This window comes from Mytilus galloprovincialis, chromosome 1, assembly GCF_965363235.1.
Source record: "Mytilus galloprovincialis chromosome 1, xbMytGall1.hap1.1, whole genome shotgun sequence".
NCBI lineage: Eukaryota > Metazoa > Mollusca > Bivalvia > Mytilida > Mytilidae > Mytilus > Mytilus galloprovincialis.
Window position 1 is genome coordinate 12,814,701 of NC_134838.1, and position 20,311 is coordinate 12,835,011.

A 20,311-nucleotide genomic window follows, 5' to 3' on the forward strand; every position below is an offset into this window, starting at 1 on the left:
TGGGTGTAAGTTTACCACAACTTTGATATTCAATCAGTAATACTTCTGAGTAAACTTATGCAAATCCTTCAAATCAAATATCCTGGAATCTCAATCCACAAAAATTAGTATCCACGAAAATAAAGGAATCCACACTACCTAAGGTTATACCCTTTATCAAAAATAGAACAACCTATTACATTTAATTTGGCATGATAGATGTTAAACTGTTTTGGTACTTTTTTTAAAAGACTTGTAACTAGAACTTCCAACAAAATCGTTTAAAAGATCACAAATTCTAACACCAGTTTCAATTGACATGGCAAAATGTATCATTTGCCCCATGAACTCTAAGAAACATTATAATTTAACAAAGATAATTGGAAGTACACAATACACTCGGAGAGTGAAGATTTATTGAAATTGGATCAATGATCGAGTAAGAGCGTGGATGGTTTTATAAACAGACCAAGTAACAAACAAAATAATTTTATGTCTTACTTCACCAAAAGGGGTATAAAGAAATCGTACTCTTTCAAAACAGAATCTAATTTTAGTAACAGGAGATTCTAGTCAAGTATAAGATACAAATGTGGAGAGGTATAAATTCAAAGTAAATTATATTCATAAACATATAAAGAGACAGAGACAGAAGCAATCATCTTGATTCATAATAAAAACAGAATATGAACTGCATAATCCAGACATAACCTGAACGGTACCATGACTTAAACTTTTAAAAGATACAAATGACATTGTTTATTGGTTGAAGGGAAACATTATGGAATTTTGATATTAAAATAAAAATCATTAATAATTTAAAGATATGATTTGAAAATATACTACAAGATATCTTGTTGTTTTCCCCTGTTATATATTTTCATGTCTGTTAAACATAAAAAGAGTAAATAAAATTATATTTCTAACATAATAAAGTTTTAGGAGAAAATGTTTCTACCTGAGCAACCTGGCACAGATATCAAACAGTTTTTCACCAAATAATTTAATATTCAATTTTAGAGAATTTTTTTTTTTTTTTTAACTCAAACACTTAATTACTATTCCCACTGATGCTACAAAAAATAGATATATAAAAATATAACTACTCAATCTTAGACAATAAGTTACTTGATAGTAAATTTTGTTTTGTTTTGAAATATACATTTTACAAAAGATCCAACTTAAAAAAAATTAACGTAAAATGCATTCACAATTGAATTCAAACTTCATACTTTTTCAGATCAACTTTTTATTTGAGATTACAAAAAAAACCTACAAACTTCAACATAAAATCTTGTTACATGTGAAGTTGGTACATATCTATTTGACATTATACTATCAAATCTGTAGGTCCATTAGTCAAGTCATTGCTATTTGGCATAAATCTTGTTACGGGTGACAGTAGCACATATCATGGCGAACTAATCTGTGGGACGAATCTGTAGTGTAATTTTCTGCTGATTGTCCAAGCATTCACGTAATTTGTTTTCTGTCATTGTCAATCTTTGTTCTAATAGCGAAACTGTCTGCAAACAAATTAAACTTTGTTATTAGAAATCTAAATGTACAGATCAATACACAAACTAAGGTTACTAACAGATCTATTTCAAGTTATTTAATTATATATTGATATAATAATAAATCAATTTTTAATTGTATTTTACAACATTTAAACTTATATTCATGTGATTTAATGTGTGCATTATTATCGTGTGGGCTGCAGTGTATTGTTAAAAACTGGTGTCAGACTCCTAAAAACCTATAATATCTAACCTGATATATTGGAAACTGAGTGCAAACTAATATTAATTTATTTAACTTCCAGGGATATAACTATAAATATTCAGAGGAGGAGCATGTATGATAAGAGTCATTACAGGGTTCATTTATTGTAAAAATATTGAAATTATTCAACCCCTCAAAATGATGTTATTTTTTTTAATAAATGAGGAGAATGGTTAAAACTGGTCAATTTAGAATAATATACACAGATGTCTTTATACGTGTTATAAATGATATCACAATGAAGTGATATATGTTAAAATTGACCACATAAAACTCCATTTATTTTCATGGGTACACATTTTCTTGAATAGCTGAAAAATTGTAGTATGTATTCATGAATGCTGTGTTTCATTGTTTAGATGAATTATGTAAAACAGGCCTATAGGAAATTTTAAACCTTGTTGAACACAATTAAATAAATGTTTGACCTTTACCCAATAATAATGAAAATTAGTCTCAAACCAATAATGAGATGAACTGTGATCTATTTCTCACTAATGGTATTAAAGCCTTAAGTATGTAATGTCAACAGGAAGGGGGATGAGTGATGGAGGTAAAAACAAATTACTCAGGGTAATACAATAGTGGCAGGTCACAAAATTGTAAGACAGGTCTAGACAAATTTACTTAATTATCAAAACAAACCTGTGTTAAAACATCTAGCTGACCAACAATTTGTTCTAATGTATTGGATAACTGTGGAGGGATAGATTTAGCTTCTAGCTGTTGAGTAGTGGACCGTGAAGATTGATTCTGTGAAGACCTGGATCTCGAGGCTGATTCAAATCCTACACACTGGTCTGACGTTGTTATATCATATTCTTGTGTAAGTCCATTCACTGCTGAGGATGACTACAATTTATATAAAACAGAATATCATTATTAATGATGTAACACTTACATCAAATTACATACAATCCACTAAAATTTTAAGATATCATTTCTGTTTTAATAAAGGAACAGAGTTCCAATCCCCTACTCCTTGCACATATCTATCCACACTACCAGAGGGTACTAACTAAAAATACAACCCATTTTTATAAATAATAAATATTTTAGGGAAATGGACTTCAGAACTAATTATGCAATGCGATTTCCTTTATAATTAATATATCCAAGGGACATAACTCATTAAAATTATTTGATAAACAGTTGCTTTTTGACGAAACAAAACCCCTATAAAATGGAAGTATTCAACAAATCAATAAATTTGGTGTATTTACTGTCTTCTGATTGGTTAAAATTATTAGTTTTATTTTCAATGTTGTCAATTTTGAAGGCGACACGCCCACTCTGACGTTGTGTATTCATACGCCAACATGTGTGTACGTTGTTATTGTTAATATAAATAATATAAAATGTTCTTTGAGCCTTATTTTTGATCGCAATTTATTTATAATGAATGGCAATCATTTATTTTGATTTTATTGAACAATAAAACTAATTTTTGACTCTTCACATTTTACATAATCCGCTTCGCGGATTATTCAATGTGAAGAGTCAAAAATTTGTTTTATGGTTCAATAAATTCAAAATAGATAATAGCCATTCATTAAATAAAATACGTAGATTGAGCAAAAGTTAAAGATTATTTCAATTTTATTTGGTTCAGGTAAGGTTAATATGTTCATATAATATCCTTAATGAATAAAGTCTCTGTGACCAAGGGAAACCCAAATTCAATTGCATCCAAATATAATAAATGATATAGTTCTACAAACAATTTAAAGATGCTGTTTACCTTGTGTAGAACAAAAATGACACACAATTTGTTTACCTCACATTACCATGTAACAGTTGAAGTATAGGACATTGTAAATCCAGGTTTTTTTTCTATATTTTTATATTGCATTTTGAATTGCTTCAACTTTAAATGCATTGTTGGTATATGAGATGTAAATAATAAAATTGTATGCTTTAAAACCAATTCACTTGTTTCTAATAATAATCAATATTTCTAATAAAAGATTATCTGAATCAAAGAAATTTGATATTTTCATTAGCTAAATTCCCCCGAGAGACTAGTAACATTTTATGTCCCAATAAATGAAGAGCAGGTTGCATGAAATAATTGTCCCATTCAATTCAAATGTTTCTATTGTTATATGGAATTATTTATAATCATTTATTTATGATGTGATTCTGTTTGAAGGAGAGAATCAAACCTATTCACGGTATTAAGTGTATAGAATTTCATCATGTTGCATATCTGACTCTCAGCATTTTCTAATTAAAATAAAAATCTATTGTGCCATAATAATGAAGTAAAATAATAATAAGCATGCCATATTTGAAATTTGCTAGCAACATACTTTATATAACTCAGTGGTGCTTTAAAAGTTTGTCAAAGAGACTGACTGAAAGAAACCACACTGAGGAAATATGGTAAATAGATTATAAACATTTCAGTTTGAATAAGAAATTTAGAAGCTGGAAGCATTTTTATACACTAGCCATTCAATAAATAATTTGTTTCTTTCTTCCTTAAAAAAGAATCCCAAATTTTAAGAAAAGAAAAGGTTTACATCCTGATTATATATTTTAATCCTTTAACTGAACAACTAATGTAGTTGGTTATAATTTTTTTTGTTCGCATAATCAGTTAAACACATAATCCAAGTTTAAATAAATATAAACAGAAGCATTTACATAAAGCAAGATAATTAATAAATATTAATTATGTGCTATGTTACAAAGATGGTGTTAACAACAACCTTTTCACTTTGAGTATATCTTTGAAAAAGGAGAAGGTCCGGTAAGGGTCGATTTTAGCCTCAAATTTCAAGGTCATTTGCCGAAAAATTTTGGACACTTTTTATACACTTAAATGTCTATTTAAGTTGATATAATTAATTTATGTGAAGGATTTTAACTGATTCAGTCATTTAAAACGCACCAATGCAAGCTTAAATATGAAAAATCTATCAAATATGCCCAAAAATGTAACTTTTCAGATGGTTATTGTCAAAAATGAAAGTGGTTGCATCCGTGTTCATCCTCAACCTTTATATATGTTATGTATTATCATCAAATACAACTTATATTTCAATATTATGAATGAACACAAATGCAGCCACTTTCATTTCGGACGGAAACGGTCTAAAATTTAACAAAAATGCTAAAATTGTGAAAATTTCAGAATTTAGCATGACTTAATGATGCTAGTACACGATAAATGTGCATTGTATTATCAAAAACAGCCCATATTTATGTTAAAGAAGCATTCTACTTTCCAATAAATAACTGAAAGTTTACATTTGAACAATTTTGTAAAACTGCTATATTTTGGGGCCAAAAAGGGGTCTTACTGGATCTACTCCTTTGTAGTGTAATTTAAGTGCCAATCTTTGTAAGAATCAGGCAATCAAGAAACATTTCAAAGACATGGCTGAAAAAACAACCATCCTATTTTGAAGTTTCTGGCATCCTGAGTTAAAACGGTCCTTTTGTTTTTGTTAACTTGTCTGGTAATTCTAGAAATCTCTAGATAACTTTTGGTTGGAATGATAGCAAACTACCGAGTTAGCTCCCCTTAATTGTTTTTTTTTTTTAAAGTGTTTCAACCAAATTATATCTTAAATAACAAGTACTGGAAAAATAAATAAATCTCATTTTACTGCACCATTATCAATTTGAACATAAATCAATGTCAACTTGAGTGGGTTTTTGTTTGCCATGTTTTCACCACTGTCTGATTCTCTTAAGCACTATAACACTTTATTTTATCAAATAAATATGTTAAAAAATAAACATGCACAGAAATAATTAACTAAGGCATTGCTGCAAAAAAATCACTAGCTTTCATGTGAGAAAGAGTCCACCAGTAACAATGGTGACACATTATTCAACAACATTTCAGGAAAGACAACTCCAATTCAAATTAAGTGTGTTATATTTGATAAAATAAATATTATTTGACAAAAATAAATAAATAAAAGCATTGAAACATGTCATTGCTGCAAAAGAGTTTTTTGAATTCTAAGATTGAACAGCCTTCCTATGAAATCATTTTACACAATATTGTTCCAGAATGTAAATAAATAGAACTTGTCTTTCTTAGTTGCCCAATAAACTACAAGTTTTATTATCCCAAATTTTAAATATATCCAGCATCTTTAACCTTGGTTTTTATAGTGGATTCAGTTATGCTTCTTAACCCTTAAAACTACATAATTGAGTTTCAAAACTATCCAAAACTTCTAGTTCTAAGTTGAGCTGAAAATACCCGTTGAAATTGTATATTTGGTGCAACTAGTTTTCTACTGCGCTACTGAAATAGGCAAAAAAAGAAACTATTTTTGAAAGTTCTAAAGCTAAAAAGTCTTCTAAAGAAAATATCACACATGTCACAAACACTACCTGTCCAGTAGAAAACAATGCAGGTCCCACTTCAGTAACTAAGGGTTGCTCATCTTCCATATTTTTAAGTTCTGCTCTACAATCCAACTGTCAAATATGACAAATAGTATAAATACTTGACAAAAGCTCAGTTGGAACGTTAATTCTGATACGTTAATTTTCATCCTTTGTTGATTTATTTGAATACTTTTGCTATCCTAGCCTGTAATGCATTCTATTTATAATTTATTATTTATAAGTTACTCAAACTTCAAAGCCATATACAACATTTCATTCTCAGTTAGTTAAGGGATAATATATTCTAACTAGTAGAGTACACAAATTTACAAAAAGTAGGTATGTTGTATGCACAGTTTTTAAATTACCTCTATGTGATCCCGAAATACGTTTTTTGTCTTTGGTAATTTGATCATCTTCCTATTCCATGTTTTTTATGAAAGCTATTTCTGCTAGTTTTATGTTACACAATGGGTATCGGGGTCCAAATCCTGAGGAGCAATTAATAAAAAGATTGTAATTGTGGGTAGGTAAAATCTGAATCAAATTCCAACGGAACATAGTTCCTGCATGGAATCAAATCAAGATTTAACTTACCCAGTTTTACAAACTTTTCATTAATTTCTTCACATAATTTAGAACCCTCCCACAGTTTCCAATCGGGATGCATAGTGAGTGTAAGAAAGTTGTGTATGCATTTAAAAGCATCATATCTACGTATTTGTCACAATATGCTTACTCAATATAAAATCAGTCTTTACAAATACAGTTACAAAACCAAATTTCATATAAAATTAATACATTTCTTTGACAGTTGACATGCAGAAGTAGCATGCTGTCATATCCAATAAAAACAATACATGCATTAAACACAAAGCAATTTTCAATTCAATACATTTGTATATAAAATAGTATGCCTTAAAGAAATAATAAATGTTGTGCTTCACAGAAGTTTGAAAGATTTATATTGATCCTTGTTTATTAGCAAAAAGTCCAGTAACAATAAGAAGATAAAATACTGATAAATAAATCAATTTCCAGTAAAATATAAAGTATAACTGTGAAACACAACAAACTATTTCATTTATAATCAAACACTTACTCTGGTAGGTGTTCCAGATCTCTTTTGTGTTCTTGGAGGAATGTCGCTGACTTTCGGAGGCTCTTTTGATTTTGCCCTCTCTTTATGTGATTGTAAGACATCATCAAAATCTAGCTGATCAAAATTTGTCTTCCACACTAAGACCTGCAATAAGATTTATACATACAGGAGATTCATCATTTGAAGCATCAGATTTTGGTCCTTTAAGGGCAGCTAATATCATAAATGCATCTATCTCCATGGATATTAAAGACACAATTTAAGATTCCATCTGCTTGACACCATTTAAATAAAAAAAAAAGATATTCCAAAATATGATATTTTTCTAGTTTATGCATTTGAATAAGAAAGAAGATGTTGTATTCAACAATTACCAGCACTGGCATCAATCCATGATTTGATGCTGGAAAATAACATACACTATTTGTTCATGCTGCAAGTTAACCAAACTTTAAACAATAAAATCTAAAACCGTTGTTGGCAAGTATATAAATGAAAATACAGAGTGTGAGAGATATGCAATTGCCAAGCAGTCAATACTTTTGTGACTTCTTATTTTCATCCTTATGTTAAAGATTTACACCTGACAGGAGCCAATATTGATATAATTCATAAAAAGACTAATGACAATGTGTTTTGAAAATTAAAACTGAGATATGAATTAGTGCAAGCAATCCTAAGATTTCATTTTTGAAGAAGACAAAATTTAATCCACAATCACAAGTCATGTACTGAATACAAGATAACTCTGTTTTTATCAAAGTTACAAATTAATTTTGCCATATGATAAGGGACTTTCCAATTTGAACTTTCTTTGGAGTTTAGTATTTTTCTTACTTTACTTTTTACATGCTTGTACTGTTTTATTGTTTATCTGTGTTTTTTAAATAACAAATTATTGGGCCATAAAAAAGAATAGGTTTGTTTGCCCAAACGCTACCTACCCAGAAAAAAGCTGCCTACTCAAATTCTTTTATTGTCCTGATTTGAAGAAGTTTTTTTTTAATCAGATAGGCATGAAGACTAATAAACACCTGATACTTCAATTTCTCTTTTTGAAAAAAGAAAAGAAAATGCCTACCTACCTACCCACTGTCTCAACCTTTGGGTAGGGTTTGGGGAAACCAAAATATTTTTAATTGTGGCCTTGCTTGGATTTTTAACTAACAAAATTATCTTTGAAGGTTTTTCAAAATCTGAAAAAAACCCATAGAATCACAAAAGGTCTTTTGAACGGAAAATAGAATGGAACATTTCAAGATCCTTGTAAGCAAAACTTGGACAGGGGATCTGTATTTAAGGGGGCTTGCGGGTATAAATCATTTTTGTTTTAAATATAAGATTTCGCTATTTTTTCTATAAATAAACTTTATCCTATACTTAATAGAAAAATAAAATAAAAATATAGGGTCACCGTTAATTTAAGCTCACAATCTCCCTTCAAAAGAAGCACGCATTTTTGTTAAGGTACTTTTTTTCTGTTAAACTTATAGGAGAAAAAAAAGTAATACCGAAATAAAAAAAGAACTTAATTACAGAAATCCCTTAAATTTTACAATAGTTTAGTTTAAGTATAGTTTATTTGAAAAAAATAATAAAAAATATAGGTCACCGATGAGTTAAAAGAGTTATTTCAATTTTAATGCAAAAAAAAAAAAAGGCATTTTTTTCACCAAAGGGAGATAATTTGGAGTTTTTTCAATGATATAAACATTTTAAAAGTCATTTTGGGCCGAAACGAATTGATGTTTTTGGTTAATTTTTGTACCATATCATACAGTAACAACTAATACTGTAATAAATAAAATTTGTCATGAAAAAAAAAATGTTTCAATTTTTGCTGATTTTTTTTGCACCCTCGAGCCTCCTTAAATCAGATTGTTAATCAGATATGTCATAAACTGAAGTCTTACCTGTTCATCAGAACCACCAGAAGCAAAGTAAGCACCATCTCTTGCAAAAGTCACAGCTGTGGTTGGACCCTATAAATATACAATTAATCCATTCAAATATAACATAAATCAAAATATAGGCAGGTATTACTTAAAAGTAGAACAGATATATAAACCAGGTGCTCCGCAGGGCACAGCTCTATATGACCGCAGAGGTTGAACTCTGAACAGTTGGGGTAAGTATGGACACAACATTCAGGCTTGATACAGCTCTGAATTTGGATTCTGATCAAATTTTTACATGATATGGATTTCTGACACAAAACAAATGCCAAGATCTTACAAATCTATTGCGCAATGTTGTGCAATTGAAGTTTTCTTCTTCAAACTTTTAAAAAATTTGGAATTTGAGAAATTTAAAAAAAAACAGAAGTGAAAACTACTACCACCCTCCCCCTTTTTTTGCAATAAGTCCAATACCTGATATTTCTTTATACATAATTTACAAGTAGTGTAAGGGAGGTAAATCCAATCATACCCAACATTGTATGTTAAATGTTTTTGAGTAACCTCACTTTCACTGCTTTTAAATTGTCTTAAATGCCCATTTACCAGAACCTAGTTTTCCCCCCTTTTTTTGCCCCCAATTCCAAAACATTTTGAGCCATAACCCCCAAAAGCCAATACTAACCATCCCTTCATGGTATGGACACTTGTGGTATAATTTCAGAGAGATTCATACCATTAAACATAAGTTATTGTTTGAAAACTACAAAAATGCTTATTTTGGGCCCCCTTTTTGGCCCCTAATTCCTAAATTATTGGGATCATAAACCCCAAAATCAATCCAAACCTTACTTTAGTGGTATGCAACCTTCTTGTAAAAATTTATAGAGATCCACTTACTAAAACTAAAGTTATTGTCTGGACACTAAATGTGTCTTCGGACATCGAAGACGCAGACGACATGACAGCATTATATTAAGCAAAAAAAATTTGGCGGTTGTATAAAAAGCAAAAGGAATCATTTGTCAGATTATTTTGCATGTTTAGAAATGCCTCTTTAACAAACCATAAGAGGAATATACATTGTTTTTATTTCAATTCAATTTACTCACTTAAAAGGTGCCTTTTTTTTAGGCACACTGCTCTTTTCAGATACTTGCTGGAACAGTGTAAATGTACATATGTATATATGAGCAGAATTGAAAATAAATGCATACAATTTCCTATTAATAGACTAGTTTTTTTCTGAATCAGCAAGAAATATATGTCAATGGACAAAATGAACCAGTAATCAATCAATGCATGTCTTTTCAAATCATAACATTTTAACCTCATTAAAAAACATTACAATAAACTCATTGAGGATTTTGTTTCAGTTAAATATAAAAAAGAAGATGTGGTATGATTGCCAATGAGACAACTATCCACAAAAGACCAAAATGACACAGACATTAACAACTATAGGTCACCGTACGGCCTTCAACAATGAGCAAAGCCCATACCGCATAGTCAGCTATAAAAGGCCCCGATAAGACCATGTAAAACAATTCAAACGAGAAAACTAACGGCCTTATTTATGTAAAATAATGAACGAAAAACAAATATGTAACACATAAACAAATGACAACCACTGAATATACAGGCTCCTGACTTGGGACAGGCACATACATAAATAATGTGGCGGGGTTAAACATGTTAGCGGGATCCCAATCCTCCCCTAACCTGGGACAGTGATATAACAGTACAACATAAGAACGAACTATAAAAATCAGTTGAAAAAGGCTCAACTCATCAGATGGACAAAAATATAAGTGGACGTGGCCGGGTACTTATACATCCCGACACAAAAAGACACAATGAACAGATCTGAGAGTACTCGCAGTTATCTGACAGCTAGTTCAAAGCCACTAACAACTAATAAAAAAATCATGCATCTAAGACTAAACTATCAATCCGTACACATCCAACATCCAATGGATTTAGTGTAAAGACATCATAAACAGCCAGAGAAAAACATGACCTTGTGCAATGCCAAGTTACAGGTATCGATAGATTGTAGATCCATGAATATGTATATATATAACATATACATGTTTTCGTTTAAACTCCCATACACACTCTACATGTTTGTAGCTTTTGTACTATTGCATTTCTGTTGCAATGACATTTATTCCACATCTTATTTTATTCATTTTATCTTAACAATATCATACCTGATGACCATGTAATGTGTAAAACAATCTTCCCTCTAATAAGTCATAAATCTTAAGTGTAGCATCGTCAGATCCTGATAATAAATAATTCCCACTTGCGTGGAAAGCTAAACTGTTCACTGCTGCTGAATGGGCTGAAAATAAATACATTTAATTTAAGACTAAGTATTTAAAGTATACTTTCAATAAGTACAATACATAACATATATCAAACTTGATGTATGTCATTCATTTGTAAGTCATTGTTTGACCTCTGATTTGTATATGTGAAGTTTAAACTTGGTTTCAATCAAACCATTATGTATTTGGTTCTTGAAAAAATCTCTACATGCATGCATTATTTAATGAAAAAAAGTCTACAATGCTACAAATTGAGTTTGCTAAATATACCATTTATTTGTCGTACTATGACCATAGAGGTTAATTAGACTAAATGTCTCACAAGTTCATTCACATGGCTACTGGCTAGTGTGGTGCACAGTATTTATTCTGTTATGCTACTTCAGTTAATCATTTAATGTATAATTACAATGGTTTATAATATTATTATTGTGTATATTCTAACTTATTTGATTTGTTTAAAAAGAGTCATATGGTCAGCTATATTTTCAAAGAAAGACTGAAAGGGGTAGATAGAATAAAAATATTACACAGTTAGAATATCTGAAACAATCAAAACAACCAATCACATGAATTGGTGCTCTACTTCTGGCTTATTGACAAGAATAATATAACAATTGCAGCTTTAATTTTTACAAGGATATATCAACTTAAAAAGATATATTGACCTCTTACTTCGCCCCCTCTATCAATATCCTTTTTTCAGTTCCTTATACCTAATATCCTTGAATCAACCTCATACAAAGGCTATTATAATCAACCTCATACAAAGGCCATTATATAACCTGTTTAATGTTAAAATAGTTAATTAGTTTAATTAGCTGTGTAATGTTGGAGTAGTTTATTAGTTTAATTACCTGTGTAATGTTGCAGTAGTTTATTGGTTCTAATATCCCAGACTTTGACAGTACTGTCTGTACCAGCTGATGCTATACATGTACCACTGGGATGGAATTCAACATGATTTACAAAACTGAAAATAAACAAAATGCATTAGAATGTAATTCAATTGAATATATAAATGAACAAAATATGAGCTGTCAAATTGACAGCAAACCAGGTATTCTATATTTTGAAGACGTTTTCAGGCTTGTTTGATCTGTTATTCTTTGTGCATATTTTCCATTCTATCAGGGACCATAACTCCTGAATGGTAAAAGTGAAAATCACCAATAAGGAACTTGACTTCCATTTTATTATTAGTAACAACATATTTGATTTTGAAAAGTATTAATTTAATGACCATTAAGTTATAATCAATTGCACAAAACCTGTTGACAGCTGCAAATCCTGCACAGTACTACACCATTCCAATAAATGGATTATTCCTTCAGAAAATCCAGTTAAAAATATAACATATATTCATGATTCTTGAGGTTTAGTGTAAAATAAAATCCTGTTTTAATCAAAAGATTTTAGTTCAGCTGAAAGTGCTCTTTTCTTAAGGAATGTTTTGACTACAGAGAGTAAGAAATTCCAACAAAAACTACTCAAAAACCTGTTCACTAGGTTTACTGTTTACTTTTCACATTTTTTTTGTGTATCTTATATGTTGATCTTGGTCAGAAAAATATTGTAAAACCAATCAATTGACGTCACATGGCATTTTCTTATTGTAGTTTAATAAGTTAAGCATTTCTTAACATACAAAAACTCAGCCCTTGTTTAGTTTTGAGTTATCTAAATTCTGATTGTTCAATCTGTAATATCATTATACTTACCCTCCATGTTCATAAAACGTATGGATACATTCTTTACTATTCTTGTCCCATAACTTGACAGTTTTGTCGTCACTTCCTGATACTATTAATCTTCCATCTGGTGAAAATCTGAAATTAATAAATTAAAACAAATAATTTCTTATTCAAATATTGTTTTTTTCTAAGAAGAATACAAATTAAACTATATATTTGCGACATTAAATTGATGATATACATTGGTTTGTGGTCAATAATGGAATTCATATGGAAGAAGGATTTAGGAAACAAATAAATAGTTGGCTAAGACATCATAATAAAATAATGATGCCATTAAAAACCACTTATTAAGTTTTCTGTGAAACTCTTTCGGTTAATTTTCAAATATTTAGAAGTTTGTGTCAATAAGAAGAACAATCTTAAAATTTTATGTTTTGATGTGTGGACACTGGTGTAAGATAAATTTTTCCAGTTAAAAAAATAAATGTAAATACTAAGAAGTTTTGGAAATTCTTATATCCAAAAGTTTGTAAGGGTTCAGATATTCCCAGTGTCTCTCACCTACTTTATGAATCTAATTAATGTTTTAAGATTTTTAACTGCAGACTGTATGTAATGTTAAATGGAAGAAAAACTAAGTCCATATATAGGTAACATACGAAAAAACTGGAAATATATTTTTACAAAATTTCATTCTTGAAACTAGCTTTTGATTATAAACCAGCTTCTGTACAAGTTTGGGAGAAATCCAGGATAGTTTATGAAAGTTATTAAACTTTCAAAAACTTTAACCACATAGTGAATGTAATGTCAACTGGCAGAAAAACCAAGTCCATTTATAAGTAAATTATGAAAAAAATGGGATTTTTTTTAAACAAAATTTACTTCTGGAAAATATCTTCTGATCATAAACAAGCTTTTTTCCAATCAGTGTATCATAACAAAACACAAATTTTAACTTACTTAGCACATCTGACCCAGTTAATGTGTTGATTTAAAGAAAACAGGAATTTCTGCCTATGACATGTCCACAACTGAAAATAAATCACATATGTTTACTACATTACAAATGGAGTGCAGCATGTTTTTGCATAAAAGTAGTAGATAAACTTATCAGAGATACTATTGTTCTACTTTTGTACACCAAATGTGTTTCGTCTACAAAATATTGTATGATTAACAATCTCCTCCTGGTAACAACCATTTTTTTTAACATTTCTATATCTGTTTTCACCTGGAAATACACATATCTTCACTTGCTTTTTACAACATTTTATTGTAAAATACTTGTATTTCATTTTTTTTAATCTAGGTTTTGCAATTTAAGTCTCACTTGGAGTTTTTGTTATATGTTGACAGAACTCACAGTCTTATAATCTAACAAATATATATACAGTCGACTCTCGTTATGTCAAAGTCAGCCGGACCAGAGAAATATTTCCAGATACACGTTGTTCGACTCAAACGAACACCGGAAGTTCGACAATCTAAGGGACACAACTCTTGCTTAGCTTGGTAAAGCTAAAATAAATCCGGGTGAATATGGCAAGGGGATCGATATTCTAGTATCAGATCGATGTATTTGTATGTCACAGTCTTTTATTTTTTACTTATTCAATTGTTTCAATTAAAATAAAATCCGATGGCTTTTCCAAGAGAGTAATTTCCAATCGATAGTTTCTTTATTCAGGTCGGTTATAGCTGACAAAATTGTTCATTCTTGGATACAAGAGATTTAAGAAAATTTTTATTTCTATTCATTTTGTTTTATCTCACTCTTTCTTTTCAAAAGAAAATATAACAAGATTAAAGACGTCGTTTGAGTAGTTTTTAGGTGATCATCAACGGAAGCCATAATCCTCACTTTATACACACCCAAGCTCATTAGTGTAAATCACAAATTAATTGTTTTGTAAACATTTCAAAAACTTTTTCATGAATATTAACAATGTATCACTAATTATTTATCAAAATTCTATAAAAGATAATCTTAGGTAAACACTCATGGAAATAGCATGTCATAAATCAATACAGTGGTCAGTGACCGGAAATTTAATTACACGTGTATTGTCAGATTAACTATTCAATCCATTTAAATCCCGGAGGTCATGTTTTGACATATGTGTATAGTTCGAGATAAAAAATGAATTTTGAATGCTTTTGTTAACCTTGGGACCGTAAATTTAGTTCGACTCAACCGAAATTTCGACTCATCCAATTTCGACTCATCAGGAGTCGAATTACATACTTTTGTATGGAATAAAGTTCGGGACCACGTGAAAACTTCGACTCATCCGAAATTTCGAGTCAACCGAGTTCGAGACAACGAGAGTTAACTGTATACGCATATTGATAGAGATTTGTCTCATTGGATATCATACCTCATCTTCTAATTCTATATAATAATGATAAACAAAGTAAGATAATAAACAACTACTTCCTTTTAAACACCAAGATTCACTTTGTGTATTGTACCATACCTTTATAGTTTTGTCATCTGAAGCAGTCAGTAATGTTTGGCCATCACTAGAGAAATCTATACTTCTGACTGTGGCGGTGTGAGCTTTAAATACTGTTGATTCCCCTTTCCTGTATTTGAACAAACAAAAAAATAATCTCTGCCAAAGTTTCAATGTGTTTGTTTAGTTAATAGTTAATCTAGTACATTTATATCATATCGATATTTAATCTCTTATCAATTTTTTTCTTTGTTTCTTTAAAAGTGTTCAGACAATACACATTTTATTTGTGATTTTTTAACTTACCCCCACACATTTTTTAGACAGGGTAGATCAAGCCCTGATTTAGTCCTAAATATTGCCCTATATAGTATATGTGTAATATTTCAACAACTTCCCTATATTTTTTGTCAGGAGACGTGAAACAAGTATATTTGCTTTGGCTTAGGAGTCTTTAAATTTAATATTGAATAGAAAAACCTGAAGTCTTAATGTCATATAATTATTTGTTTTCATCTGAAATGTAAACATTTGTTACCAATCAATTGGGAATTTATCTTACACAGTGGGTATCCACAATCTGCAAGTTTTGTCTCTTGAGGCTGAAGCAACAAGATGTCCTGACGGTGAAAACTTTACATCCATAACAGCATCCTGAAAGAATAAAAAAGTATGAATGGAACATGTTGAAATCAAGGTTGGGCGGTATTTACCACCCCCGGTATTTACCAGTGGTATTTACCGGTATTTACCGCCCTGGACAATACTCTTCAAGTGGTCAATACTGGCAAATACTGGTCAATTGAAATTTTCATTGTGGTTTTTACTATTTATTGAAGTAAAAACTTGATAAAAAGTAAAATATATTTAATTAATTATCTTTAAGCATGTTTCAGCTGATATAAATGAATGAATTTAATATGTTTTATTCATCTTAAACTCTTATACCTCCAAATTTAGTCCTTATAAACTATTTCATTGCATACTTTAGATATATAAATAATAAAGACATAATAATTATTATTTTAATATTTTAAATCCAGATATTATTTTTTATTGAAAATGCATAATTTTTACAGGTAAAAACAGGTAAATGAAGTTACAGGTGTCATATTACCTATATAGCTATCACCTGGCATTACTAGGTGTGATCCGACCGTGCAAGGGCTGTATAGCCAGTCAAGGTCGTTAAAAACTTCCATTTGTTGTCTAGGTGTGATAATTTTAAATTACTGAAACAACAGCCCCCAATAAATGATGACAAAACATGGATTGAAAGTAATAAAAGGGATATTTGAAGATGCCTTTAAACAATAAAATTTTTCCTGTCTATTTTAAAATGGGGACAAAAATCATCTTCCTACAGGAAATAGATGGTATGAAGGACCTTTTCTCTTATGGTTTCTGTAATTAATGGTGTAAACTAAAAAATATATAATGTGGTGTAAATTTTACCTTTACTTATATCATGTATATTATAATCAATGTTTACATACACATTGTATAACCACCTAAACTTTAAACTCCAAACTGAAACCTACAGATCCTATTTGGAACTTCTATACAGTATAAGAAGACAACAAAAAAAACATTGCAAAATGTAATGATTGCAATGGTATATTCTGTGTCAAAGTCAACTGATGAGTTCCCTTGGCAAGAACAAAACTTTTTATATCTTTTGTACAAAAAAGTCATTGTAAATCACTCTTTATTAAGAATTTACAATAAAAATAGAAATGAGAACATTTAAAATGACTTTTAACACTTTCATTATTTTAGTACTAACAGTAAGTGACCAGGTAGAGTGGTTTTAATAATAATGTACACCTAAAATTTCAATCGACCAGTATTTGCCGGTATTTGCCGGTATTTACCGGTAATTACCGCTGGCATGGTCAATACTAGTATTGACCACTTTTTTGCCAACCTTGGTGGAAATGGGGAATGTGTCAAAGAGACAACAACCCGACCAAAAAGCAGATAACAGCCGAAGGCCACCAAACATATTAGAATTTTCTGCTGGTATTAAAAATATCTTTTCTGATCAATATCTTATCTAACTGGATATTGTAGTTATAAATGTGCTCATGAAATGCAGAAAAATGCAAGAAATTTCACCAGTAAATACCACAATTCATTTGTATTTAAAACAAAAAGATCAAATCATAGAACAGTTTGATTGAGTTTTAAAAAAACATGATTCTACCACCAGTGTCACAGCTACATTTTTTTGGTTTCAAAAAAGAGAAACTAACAAAATGTATCAACTAATTTTTATTACTCAAATACTAGGAAATCTGTGAATAGTTTTGTCATTGTTATTTAAATCATTTACTCAATTTACTTGCTCAGTCATTCCAAATAACTTGTACTCATCATAGAAAACTTACTTTGTGACCAACAAATCTGTAAGCTCTCATTTGTGGTTTGAAATTCCATACCATCAGACATGAATCCATAGAACCAGATGCTGAAAAATACAGATTTCATCAAAAATAGTTCCTCAAAATGGGAGTTACTTTAATACTATGCACAGGTAGGTGTTTAATATAACACAAACAACATATGGGTTATTATTGTATCAGGCAATGAACAGATTCTTAACGTCAGATGTAGTTGATTGATCATGAGGCAAACAATCTAAGGATACTTCAAAATTTCCTGTCTATTTGGTTGTTGATTAACTTATAAAGAAAGGTCTTATATTGTGTATCATGTATTCAATTGTTTGTTTATACATGTATGTATGTGGTTCATAAGTGTTTTTCATTTTAAAGATAGATTAGACTGTTGGTTTACCTGATTGAATTGTTTTACATACATGCATATTAATAGTCATTTTGGGGACCTTAATAGCTTTAGGTTTGGTGTGAGCCAAGGATCTGTGTTTAAAAGGCTGTATTTTGTCAAAAAATTGTTTACATTTTACACATTGCGACTTGGATAGAGAGTTGTCTCATTCACACTAATACCACCATGACCACATCTTCCTATTTATATACTATATATATATGCTGATATACATGTGTACTTACCTAACTGTTTCATACTAGGATTGAAGTCAACACTTGTAATTGTATCCCTGTGTCCCTTGAAGTGCCTCTCAAGAGAGGGATCCTCCTGAAAAAAATCACAACATGGTAATCAGCTGCAAACCTGATTGTCATAATAATATTAATATCTAATATAAAGAAGATTTTAAACCAAAAAATGACAAACAGTACATTATAACTTTGAAAGCAGTATTCCAACAAAAAACATAAAAATAAAAGTTCATACAAAGTGATAATCCAATTAATTATGACGTCTTGCAAGGCTATTTTAAATTTTTTCTGTGACGCCCTATAGCTAGTCCAAATGATTATGATGTCTTGCAAGGCTATTTTAAATTTTTTTCTGTGATGCCTTAGTTCAAATATTAAGAAATCTTGCAAGGCTATTTTAATTTTTTCTCTGTGACGCCTTAGTCCAAATAATTATGATGTCTTGCAAGGCTGTTTTTAAGTTTTTTCTATGGCGCCTTCTGACGACAGAAAAGAAGTTTAAAATTGAAAAATTCAACAATTTCAAAAGAATACATGTACAGTAATGCAAGCAAAGACAATTATTAACTATTGGCAAAGGAAGACGTCACAGAAAAAAAATATCCTTGCAAGACGTCGTAATTATTTAGACTAATAAAGTGATGGAGGCAAGTAAATTTTCTTGTTTGATATTTTATACCTTTTAAGTTCTCGGAAATATGAGGAGAGGAACAGCATGTTTAAACTTCAAACATCGAAGATTGAATAGATCAGAGCAGGAACCCATGAATTAGAATAGAAAAGAAGTTTAAAATTGAAATATTCAACATTTTCAAAAGAATGCGGTAATGTAAGCAAGGATAATTAGCGATTATAATCAGAAACAAACCAAAACATTTGTCATTTTGTTCTTAGGTTGTCCAAGTTTGTTTTGATCGGTTGTAAGAAACTGTCAGGAATCAGGTCCAGTCTTGCTCTAATCTTCAAACACTGGCGGTTGTTTACAAAAGGGAAACAACTGCACTTCCGGTTGTGTTATTAAAATAGTAAAGTGATCATTCAACTTAAAAATTCTACTACGATACATATTTATCTCAATCAGTTTCAATGAATGTTAATTTATTTCAAAATTAAAAAATAGTTTTTAATTTTTGATCAAGTACAAACAAAATATTTGATCATAAATATAGAAATTGGGAGTAAACACCGGTAATCTACACTTTACTATACTATTATGGAAAAAAGAGAAGCTTGTTAAAAAATAAATATCTATAAATTCATTGTTTGATTAACAAGATTCGTAGTTTGTGGTTTGAAGCAAGACTTTTAAAGTCTGAAAATGACAGATAACACAGCAAAAGTCCATTTCAGAGTGATTAGATTCATTCATGAAGCAGGTACAAAAAATTGTTTACAAGCGTTCGAGACGTTTCGTCCACACTACCAGTTTGAGTCGATTCGGCACAACTTTTTCATATACACTTTACTATATACGTATTTGTCCGGCATTACTGGACATGATACTGATACAGGTCCCCATAAAATTTAGACGTCAAAATGCAAAATATCTGACGCCAGTATGGGCAAATGATGGAAAAGTGATACACCTAATGGGCTATTCCAGAAATAGTCTGTCCCCCCCCCCCCCTATGGAAGACATTGGAATTCCAGATTTTTTT

The 20,311-nt window shown here is 30.1% G+C and overlaps 2 protein-coding genes across 3 annotated transcripts in view; one reads left to right on the forward strand and one right to left on the reverse strand.

The window, feature by feature from the left end:
* On the reverse strand, positions 1-19,671 carry LOC143065593 (uncharacterized). 2 transcript variants are annotated; one of them, XM_076239161.1, is made up of 14 exons: positions 19,522-19,671; positions 18,645-18,729; positions 18,000-18,079; positions 16,172-16,263; positions 15,631-15,739; positions 14,114-14,184; positions 13,175-13,282; positions 12,311-12,426; positions 11,334-11,467; positions 9,136-9,204; positions 7,223-7,366; positions 6,124-6,210; positions 2,410-2,616; positions 1-1,505 (listed from the first exon to the last, which is right to left on the reverse strand). In XM_076239161.1, exons 1-14 carry the CDS (start codon positions 19,534-19,536, stop codon positions 1,401-1,403), a joined length of 1,422 nt encoding a protein of 473 aa, XP_076095276.1. In that variant the 5' UTR covers positions 19,537-19,671; the 3' UTR covers positions 1-1,400. The 2 variants fall into 2 exon arrangements, with proteins under 2 accessions (XP_076095276.1, XP_076095277.1); XM_076239162.1 differs by lacking the exon at positions 6,124-6,210.
* The window catches only part of LOC143065620 (cyclin-Q-like), a 19,145-nt gene continuing 18,495 nt past the window's right edge, over positions 19,662-20,311 (forward strand). The window contains exon 1 of the mRNA XM_076239163.1: positions 19,662-20,029. Within this exon, the coding sequence (XP_076095278.1) occupies positions 19,972-20,029 (58 nt within the window). The 5' untranslated portion in view covers positions 19,662-19,971. The remainder of the gene's footprint in view (positions 20,030-20,311) is intronic.

Coding starts and splice junctions, on each gene's coding strand:
- LOC143065593 (XM_076239161.1), bottom strand. Junction 13,283..14,113: donor AACTGGGTCAGATGTGCTAA/GTAAGTTAAAAT, acceptor TATTAATTTCAG/ATTTTCACCAGATGGAAGAT. Junction 9,205..11,333: donor ACACATTACATGGTCATCAG/GTATGATATTGT, acceptor GTATATTTATAG/GGTCCAACCACAGCTGTGAC.